The 9,847-nt window shown below is 32.9% G+C and overlaps 1 protein-coding gene across 2 annotated transcripts; it reads left to right on the top strand.

Moving 5' to 3' along the window:
* The first annotated feature begins 1,313 nt into the window (after positions 1-1,313).
* On the top strand, positions 1,314-8,912 carry LOC106708361. 2 transcript variants are annotated; one of them, XM_014499860.2, is made up of 5 exons: positions 1,314-1,462; positions 4,921-5,078; positions 5,571-5,770; positions 7,088-7,302; positions 8,731-8,912. In XM_014499860.2, the coding sequence occupies exons 1-5, from the start codon at positions 1,394-1,396 to the stop codon at positions 8,749-8,751; spliced, it is 663 nt and encodes a 220-aa protein (XP_014355346.1). In that variant the 5' UTR covers positions 1,314-1,393; the 3' UTR covers positions 8,752-8,912. The 2 variants fall into 2 exon arrangements, with proteins under 2 accessions (XP_014355346.1, XP_014355339.1); XM_014499853.2 differs by lacking the exon at positions 8,731-8,912 and adding an exon at positions 8,600-8,724.
* The last annotated feature ends 935 nt before the right edge of the window (positions 8,913-9,847 follow it).

The following is a 9,847-nucleotide window of genomic DNA, read 5'->3' as shown; positions in this document are numbered from 1 at the left end:
CTACCTGACGTCGACATGGGACATCTGCGAGGCCAGTTCCACCTCCAAACTCCACCATCATCATTATAGTTGAAGTTTCCTTCAACCCCGTGGAGTATGTTGCTGCGGCCTCGGGGTTGCATACAGCCTTTTTGGACATTGTTATAAAATATTTTTCTTATATTTGACATTTCTCATTCATTTCATCTCTACCATCGGACGTTTAGACATACGGAAGGAATCCATCCTTGAGATAGACGTACTGCGCGTTCGAACAAAGAGGTTTGAATCATCGTTCCTTGTACGTACTGCAAAGGAATGGAACCAGTTGCCGGTGTCAGTTTTTCTGTCCATGTATTCCGACAAGTAGAGTGAATAAGCCACTTTCGACCGTATCATCAATTAACATCAAATAGGATCGTGGTCAAGCGCTAGCTTATCTATATATATAAAAGAAAGTTGTGTTAGTTACACCATTTATAACTCAAGAACGGCTGAATCGATTTGACTGAAAATTGGTGGGCAGGTAGCTTAGGACCAGGAAAAGGACATAGGATAATTTTTACCCCGTTTTTTATTTTTTATTCCGCGCGGACGGAGTCGCGGGTAAAAGCTAGTTCAATATAAAAAATACGACATTAATAAAGGCCAAGACATTTTTTTTATTAATATTAATACCGACAAAGTTATGTGACAATGTCGGCATAGGTCAAACTAAATTGTGATAACTCATTAGCTCCCCTCTTTTAAGGTCAAAAATTGTCACGTTATTCTTTTCGTACTGTGTCTGTCATTTTATTTGTTTTATTTTATATCATTTACAATATACGTTTTTATATGATTTCTGATGGAACTAACCGCTGTAACAATCTCTCACGTGTTCAGATATCCTTGTTTGATTATACTAAAAAAAAATACCGTAGGATTCTACTGCCGTGTGTGATACTTGTATTAATACAAATTCAAAGAGAATGAAAGGATGACAATATGACAAAAAGGTGTCACGACAATGAAGTTCTACAGTTATATAGAATGACAGAAGATTTGAATCTTAAAATCCCGTTAAAAATGAAGTTCTATAGTGCAAACGAAAATTTGATTTTCTATTGCTTACAAACATAGAAATGGTATAACTTCTGAATACTATGACAACGAGACTATTAGTACATTACACTTTCAATTATTGATTTTCCTAAATACAGAAACTAGAAAGAAACTAAAATGAACTCCGAAACGCAAGTGTGTGGCATATTTTATGCCACCCCACTAGATGTTCATTCATGCGTTGTCATATAAGACTGTGGTTGTTGCATTTCTGCATTTATTCTACAACGTGAAGTGAAGTTGTAGAAATCGTGTAATAGATCGATAAGTGACAAATTGACAGTGAAGTGAGGGACTTTAATTTAGAAAAATGAAGAGCGCGTATTTATTATCAATTTTACTTATCGGATTCGTGAGGTCGAGTGAGGTCGACAATGAGGTTGGTTTTATTATTATATTTCGAAACAAAAGAGTTAAGTTCATCTCTTCTGATATCCCGCTGTAAGTCTTGTGGATTGATAGATTTATGATTTATGCTAAGTTGAAAACTTTGTAGTGTTCTTGGGGATGTGTAAGTTTTTATAATAAGTTTCTACTGCCGAAACATGTCATTTAAGCGTTGATTGAGATCAATAATGAAAGAAGGACTTTATATAAAACTAGCTGTCGCCCGCGACTCCGTCCACGCGCAGTTAAAAAAAAACTTAATAGGGGTATGAAAAATAGATGTTGGCCGATTCTCAGACCTACTGAATATGCTCACAAAATTTCATGAGAATCGGTCAAGCCGTTTCGGAGGAGTACGGGAACGAACATTGTGACACGAGAATTTTATATATAAGAAGATTTCGTTTGATTATTAAAATTTAAATTTAATTAAATTATTTGAAACTGTATGAAAGTTATACGAAGAATAAATTCAGAATTTCCAAAATTTATTTCTGTTTACAAAAGTAAATGAGACACAGTACTTATCATCAGCCTGCCCTTTTCTGTACGTAGTATGGACGCTTTATACTACCTTCATACATCTGTGTCAGCTGTTTTATCTGAAATAAATTCTTTCTTACACAAATCCTCTTGCAATTCATACTTTCTTCGGTTATCATCTAACTTTTTAAATCTGTTTAATCCAATTAAATGATCTAGTAATAAATTTCACTATGAAATAAACGCTGTGATGTTGTTATGTTCAATGATTGATGTGTAACTTCTATGCTTTACCGCACGAGAATGTTGATGCTACGAGATTTATGTCGCCTTATAAATTATTAACGATGATATACTGCAAGCGCGGTATAACCGGTGTATGGAACATTTCTAGGAAATGATGCTTTTCTTCGTCTTAGTTAAACGCATCTGTTGAAGTACCTGTCTCTTAATTCGATATACCAACGATTGGATTGATTTTAACGTAACTTTTACGGAAAGGTAGCTAATGTGTGCGGGAGTAGCTTAGGTTAATTTTTTTGTTCATTTTATAATTCCGTGCTGACAAAGTCTCGAGTGTCTACGTGTTAAGACTTTTTACATGTGCTTTTAGTCTTCTTCATCTATATATATAAAAGAAAGTCGTGTTAGTTACACTATTTATAACTCAAGAACGGCTGAATCGATTTGACTGAAAATTGGTGGGCAGGTAGCTTAGAACAAGGAAACGGACATAGGATAATTTTTACCCCGTTTTCTATTTTTTATTCCGCGCGGACGGAGTCGCGGATAAAAGCTAGTTAAATAATATATTATTGTTTTATTTCTTTTACGAATGACTCTTATAAATATTAACATCTCTATGATTATAATACAATTGCTTGTAAAATGCTTGTACAATTGTTTCCGCAGTGGAAACGTATATTAAATCAAGAAATGTGATGGTTGAGCGGATTATCTTCTACCGTGTTTTCTAACGGACTTCATAGCTTCAGCCGCTAATTGTATTAACAATCCATTAACTTTATAGACCGTGTTGTTTATCATTTAATATTCTTTCATTGTAACAAAACCAAAACAAAAGACGTCATACAAATACTTGTAGATAAATATTTTAGAAAAAGAAACATTTCTAAAATATTTATCAACTAGCTTTTAGCCGCGACTCCGTCCGCGCGGAATAAAAAGATAGAAAACGGGGTAAAAATTATCCTATGTCCTTAACCTGGTTCTAAGCTACCTGCCCACCAATTTTCAGTCAAATCGATTCAGCCGTTCTTGAGTTATAAATAGTGTAACTAACACGACTTTCTTTTATATATATAGATAAGTATTTGTATAACTTCTTTTGTTTTGGTTTTGTTACTTCATACACCAAAATATTTATAACTATAAAATACTAGCTTTTACCCGCGACTCCGTCCGCGCGGATTTTTATAAAAATAACCTAATAAGTAGCCTATACCCATAGGACTATATTCTACACCTGTACCAAATTTCAGTAGTTCCAGAAATTCAAACAAACATCAATCCATCTAAAAATTCACATTTATAATATTATTAGTGACTATCCAGTGTCAAAAAAAAAATTACGTTTTACGTTCAATACGTGCACTCTCTAAGCAACTAATTTAGGTCACATTCAACCTATACAAGGGTATCAATTATACAGGGAAAGTGGAAAACTGGCTCAGCGCTGTCAATTCCCAGAGCTATTGGCTTCAAGTTAAGGCGATGTTTGCTCTTTGCCCGTAATATCATTGAGAGGCATATTTATAATGAGTAATTTCGTGCATGTTTTACTTATGTTAAAATAATTGCAACCATTTAAGCGATTCTTATTTATTCCTATACGTCTTTTGTGCCTGATTTACATTATTCCAGTATAGTAGGACATTATTACATCATTTATTAGTACTGGAATGGACCGTTTTTTCTTTCTCGTTCAGTTATTTTTTACGTTATGCCAGTTGTATTCCAGCACTGATTTTGAGCTACTGTACTGGAATAATGTAAACCAAGCATCAGATCTAACGCCAAAGCGTGATACGATTTTACGTGAAAATGTTTAGACAAATCGGAATGATGTAATAAATTTCACTAATTCTTTTTTAAATAAACTAATATGTTGTATAACAGGTTTTTCGGTAGTGAAAACTCATAGGTAACTGACTCTATAAACAACTACGTTTATGATTTTGCATCATCCATTTACTTTCAATGCTTTTTTAGGTAGACAATTGAAGTAGAAAATTTTTGACGTAACGAAATGTGCTGTACACACAGACATACGCAGAGTCAAAAATTTCGTAGGATAATAGAATTTATAATATAGAATTCGTTTCAGAGTATAATTAAAAATGAAACTTCCCCTTAAAAGTATAGAAGTGTAGAAGCTATACCTGTTTCAATATCTAGCCTTCATCGAGTTTCACCTTAACCTTGACATTGGAAACCAAAGTATTACTATTATTGGTTCTTATTCCGTTTAAATAAAGATTATTTTCCTTTAATTTTTTTGAGAATTGTCATATTGTATTCGATGACTATGAAAGTGTTTGTGATGATTAGTTTTTACATTGAAAGTATTTGGCATTGTTTAAATTCTTCTCACGAGTCTGGACAATTGTAGTACAAACTGTGTAATACGATGATTATAATTTCTTCTAATGCTTTGATGATATTTATTGAATTACAGTTAACGTTGGAAAAAAGTTAGAAGCTATCAGATTTCTTATATTTACAATGAGTTGTTAAACATTTACAATTTTATAAGAGAGTAAACAGCACTTTTGTCTACTGCAACCCTCAGACTATCAAAATAACATTTTGTATTTCTTTCTTCTGAAACACAATAGATAGCATTTCCTTTTTTTTATGTTTCCCTTTTTTCGTATGCTCGGAAAATGTTGATTAAATCTTTTATACTTTTATAAATTTAAATAATATCTCATATCTTTCTCCCAGTTAAGATCAGAAGAATCAGTGCAACGTAGTTTGAACAACAAATGCGTCGCTCGGGAAATTTCGTCCTGTCTCGCCGCAGAGCTTGTCGGGTACGCGGATAAAATACTGAAGACTGCCTCAATCCAGCTGACGGACGATATGATGATCGTTGACGAAAGGTAATTTAATAATAATAGTTCAAAGGTTTTAACTTTTTGAAATGAAAGAAGCAGGCGGACAAATGATATCGCAAAAATAGCGAAGGTACACCCCATAAATATTTGCAGTAAGTGAAATGGTTGCAGATGCTTCAACTAGCTTAGGTAACTTTAATATACTTAAAGCTGAAACATAACTATAGTTCAAAAAGGTATAGATACAAATTTCTAAAGAAATAATGAAAGAAGTCAGACAAAGGATACCTTATCCTTACCCACATTTGAAATTAGTAGGTGTAATAATGGAATGATTTTAAGTGGTTATATCGACCCACTTAAAATAAAAAAGATTGAAGTAATAAGGATGATGTGTGAAGTTGGTATTGAGCTTATTTATTATAACTACATATAAAATTTACAAGAGTAGAAGATTAAAAAATTTCTACCCCAGTTCATCTATCTAAAGTAAATACAGGTTTGAATATTCAAATTTTAAATACGTTGTACTTTTAGCAACGGTGCGGCAGCTAAAATGCCAATAAAATCTGAATCCTTGGCGCGAGCTGGTAAATCTGTAGAAGATAAAGCACAAGAGATCATCATTAATAAATTGTGGAACTTCGCAACCACGCGGTCTTTGAGATATAGACTGTTGGATAACGCTGATGTTGTTATTTCTGGTAAACAAGAGAAAGATGGAAGCTTTGGAGTTGGTGAGTAAAATAAGTTACTATTGAAGTAACACTGTTTGTTAATTAAATAACCGGAATTACTGTAACCATATAAAACTAAGGGGAAGAATACGAAGATAATGCCACCTCACTAGTAAAAATCGGTTTAGTTGTTTAGGCTTCAGGTAACCCTCCAGCGTTCAACTACAGTGGCCGTAGAGGACATCGGGCTCCGACTGAAAAGTTCCGAGTCAGTCGGGTAAAAATATTGACAAACTGTTAATGTGAAAGTTTGAATGTATGGATGCTGATGACGTAAGTCCAAAACGGATTAGCGGATCTGGATGAAATTTTTAATAGAGTTACTTATACTAAGTCGAATGTGAATTGCGATTTCTGGGGATAAATTAAAATAGGATAGAAATTTTCTGGGGACATTTACTTATTATAATGATATTACCACTTTTATTCATAAATCACAATAATTGTGAAAATCAATTCGTATAAATTGAAAAACTTAGTATTAAATATAAATCTTGGATAATCTTGGAATTTTCTTAATATATAATTAAATCATAAATTTTAGGGACACTTTTATTGTTTTTTTTGTCATAAATCTCAACTAAATAACAAGGTAATTTAGAATTAAACTTAAAAATTCTTGTTCATTTGTTACATCTAGACATGAATTATGGTTAATAAATTTTATTAAAAACACCTCCGGGATAAAATACAATTTTCCTTAAATAATATCTTTAACAGTATCAATTAATTTAGTTACTTGATTTAAGTCTACAGTCTCTTTATTTTTAATGATGATAAAGAGCCAGTCCATCTGATAATTTAGAGGACAAAAAGACTGACTTATACTGGCACATTTGTTATCTTGGTTTTTTTTTTAAATTATAACGTGGCAAAAGAGCAATCGGTCACCTGAATCCGCCTAAATAGCGAAGCGACCGCTGCCCATAGACATCCGCAATTGAAGATGCGTTGCCTACCTTTAATAAACAGAGGAGAGGATACACAGGAAGAGGATATATCCTCTTCCTATGCGTCTCATCCTCCGTCAAATTCACTTACCCGTCCCATCCTTTCCTTATAAGAAAATGGTGGGAAAGGAACGTGGACTAAAATTAGTCCTTCGGCGCCATACTCATACCTGCCTTCTGTGTGGTCGTGGTATTTTACCGGTCGACCCGACCCATTCGTGCACCTAACAAATATTGTTGTTACGGGATCTATCATTATTAAACAACTGTCTCTTTTTTTAAATAATAATGACAAGAATGACGATATGATGTAATAAATTAGCTTCGACAGTCGAAGCCAATAGTAATAATTATATTTTCGTTTCAGGTGTTTCAATGAAAGCACCAAAAGCAATTGAAACAGGAAGAGCCAGAAACAAGAACATGGGTCCGTTATTGGCTGCAGCAGCTATGAAGTTTGGTCTACTCGGGGCCCTCACATTTAAAGGCCTGTACTTAATGGTCGGGAAGGCCCTCCTAGTCTCCAAAATAGCTTTGCTGTTGGCTACAATCATTGGACTCAAAAGATTATTCTCTCCTCAGGTGATAGATTAGATTATATCTCGTTTTTGCATGAATTGTTATTTATTAAAACTGATGGATAATAAAAAGTTGCATTTGTCATTAAATGTCATTTTTATTTTTCATCAGTTTTTTTGCATGAATGTGTGCATGTGCATGAATAAAATATTTTTGATAATTAAATTAGTCTTTTATTACCTTTATCACTTACCGTTGGTTTCCGAGACCAATATATCTATAAAACATATCGTTACCCTTGTCATTATTTTTGACAAAACAGAGATATTAATATGTTTTAAACGAAGATGTTAGTCTCAGCGACCCACGATTATAGGATTCTATATTTATAACTAATATCGAAGACTAATTGCTACTACTGAGGGCGTCGGTGGTTCAAGGGGTTAAGCATTCAACTTGTAAGCATGTGACTGTGTGTCAAGTCTTCGAATCCCTTCATACACTAATGTGTTATTCTATTTTCGATTCAATACTAATTTGTAAAATATTTATTTACTGCATAGTACTCGTATAAAAATGTCCTTTTTTGAATTATGCACCGAATTATTAAGGTGAATATATACTAGAGCATTTTCTCAAGCATTTCTATGTAATGTAACGTTTTAACGAATGATAAGATACAGACAAATGCATAGTTTCCAAAGCACGTCTGGTTCGTGAAAGGGTGATACACAACAAATCATAGAGCGGCTCGTTGTTTTGTTACAAGTAAATGCTCTAATCTATACCCACCTTTATACTTCTATGGGCTTGTTTTGCTACAAATTAGTATGTTTAATATTTTAACTAATCACTTGTATTTAAATATCGTCACAATTTTGAACTATTTCATAATCTCAATCACATTCATCCTATCTATTTGTAAATTTTTATATTACTTTCCGAACCTAATTTTTTACATTTTCAGGCTTCACGTAAATTATCAATCACTAGGAACTATTGTTGACACAAAGTTAAATATTGTATTAACATAGTTGGAAGTATTTAGTACTGTTTATTTGATTAAGGATTTTTTTTGATAACGTTAAATAAAAGTAAGAATTGATTCCTGGCTTGTTTAACTTTAACCTATTTTGTCAATCATTTTTTTTTAATTTTCCTTTAATCTATCTTTTTAGCAATAATTTGATGCCTTTTTGTCACAGTTCTATTCTTAACTTTTTGTCGCTATCCTTCATAATGGAAAATGGTTTTCTGTCCAATTTTTCTATAGTCAATTAAAATGTTGATTCTACTGTTATGAGAAGAGATTGAACAAAATAATTGAAGTATTTATGGGAATTTAACCTCCTACTTCCAGACTGGCGTAGCTGTGACTGGGACAACTATTGAAAACCACTAGATTGGGCATTTAGAAAGTTGTAGATAAAAACAGAGTTGATAATTAATTAACAAAAACAATTTACCTATAATTGTGCGAAAACTTTCCAGGCTATCAACAAAAAGGACTAAACATATGGGTGATTGAGACCTGATTGGAAATTGTGGCGAGTGGTTTAAGATTTTACCTCAACCTATTAATAAAGATTGACATGAAACTGACAAATCAACTATAGAGTTACGATTCTATTAGAATGGACAAAAAGAAAAATGTCTTTTTTTGGCCAGTTACTTGTCAATTTCGAAATATATTTTTCGTGGTGGAGATGTAAATAAAAAAAAAGTTAATTTATTTATTTATTGTTTAATACTAATTTGCTCTAACGTGTATAAATATAAGCTATTTCGCATTTAAAAAATAATAATTTATAATGTTACATAATTTGCTATTAATGTACTAACGAACATGTATTGTGAATTAAACGAATTAATCACTAATAATATAATTTTAATCTAACTCCTTAACCCTAAGGCCTCCGTACACAAGGATACGTAAATCTTTGAAACTATAATTATATCCCTACGTCTCGAGTATCGCGTCGCGCGTGCTCCGTACACAAAACAATGAATTGTCGACTTGATGTTCGATCAGTACAGGCATATTAACTACGCGGCTGACGACAGTGACACAATGACCTGAAGTATTTTGTATTTACAAATTTGCTCTGCCTTGAAACTCGAAGCGACTTTTTTTCACGACGACAAACAGGTAGCAAGCGATGGTTTTAGCGATGTCAAATAGAAATGTTGATGATGCGTGTTTGTATACAAACCTCTATTATATTGTAAGTAGCCACGTAGCGACTAAAATTGCCTAGGTCTGAAAATTTACATCGCCTTGTGTACTAACAGCCTAACAGTATTACAAAAACTTTACTAAAAGCTGTTTATATTTGGTTAATGCTTTATTTATTAATGAATCTTGATGAAATTCGTACAGATGTAGAACATAGCCTATGTGAGGCTACTTATAAAGTTTATTTTTAATGCCGCGCGGACAGAGTCGCGGGCGACAGCTAGTATTGTATAAATTATCTATTCGAACGTAAACCTTAAATAAAATACGAAGGGATGATGGTACGAGTGATATTTTAAAAGGAAAGAGATCACGAAACTATATAGGGTAAATTTTGTATCACTAACTGAAGATTACAAAAATATATATATA

This window comes from Papilio machaon, chromosome 24 (assembly GCF_912999745.1).
Source record: "Papilio machaon chromosome 24, ilPapMach1.1, whole genome shotgun sequence".
NCBI lineage: Eukaryota > Metazoa > Arthropoda > Insecta > Lepidoptera > Papilionidae > Papilio > Papilio machaon.
Note: the sequence above shows the minus strand (reverse complement) of the source record. Positions and strands in the feature narration are given on the sequence as shown.

Excerpts from the sequence above, each read along its gene's own strand:
- LOC106708361 (XM_014499853.2), top strand. The coding sequence starts at position 1,394 with ATGAAGAGCGCGTATTTATTATCAATTTTACTTATCGGATTCGTGAGG. Across the intron at positions 1,463-4,920 it reads CGAGTGAGGTCGACAATGAG|TTAAGATCAGAAGAATCAGT; the intron begins GTTGGTTTTATT and ends TCTTTCTCCCAG. Across the intron at positions 5,771-7,087 it reads AGATGGAAGCTTTGGAGTTG|GTGTTTCAATGAAAGCACCA; the intron begins GTGAGTAAAATA and ends TTTTCGTTTCAG.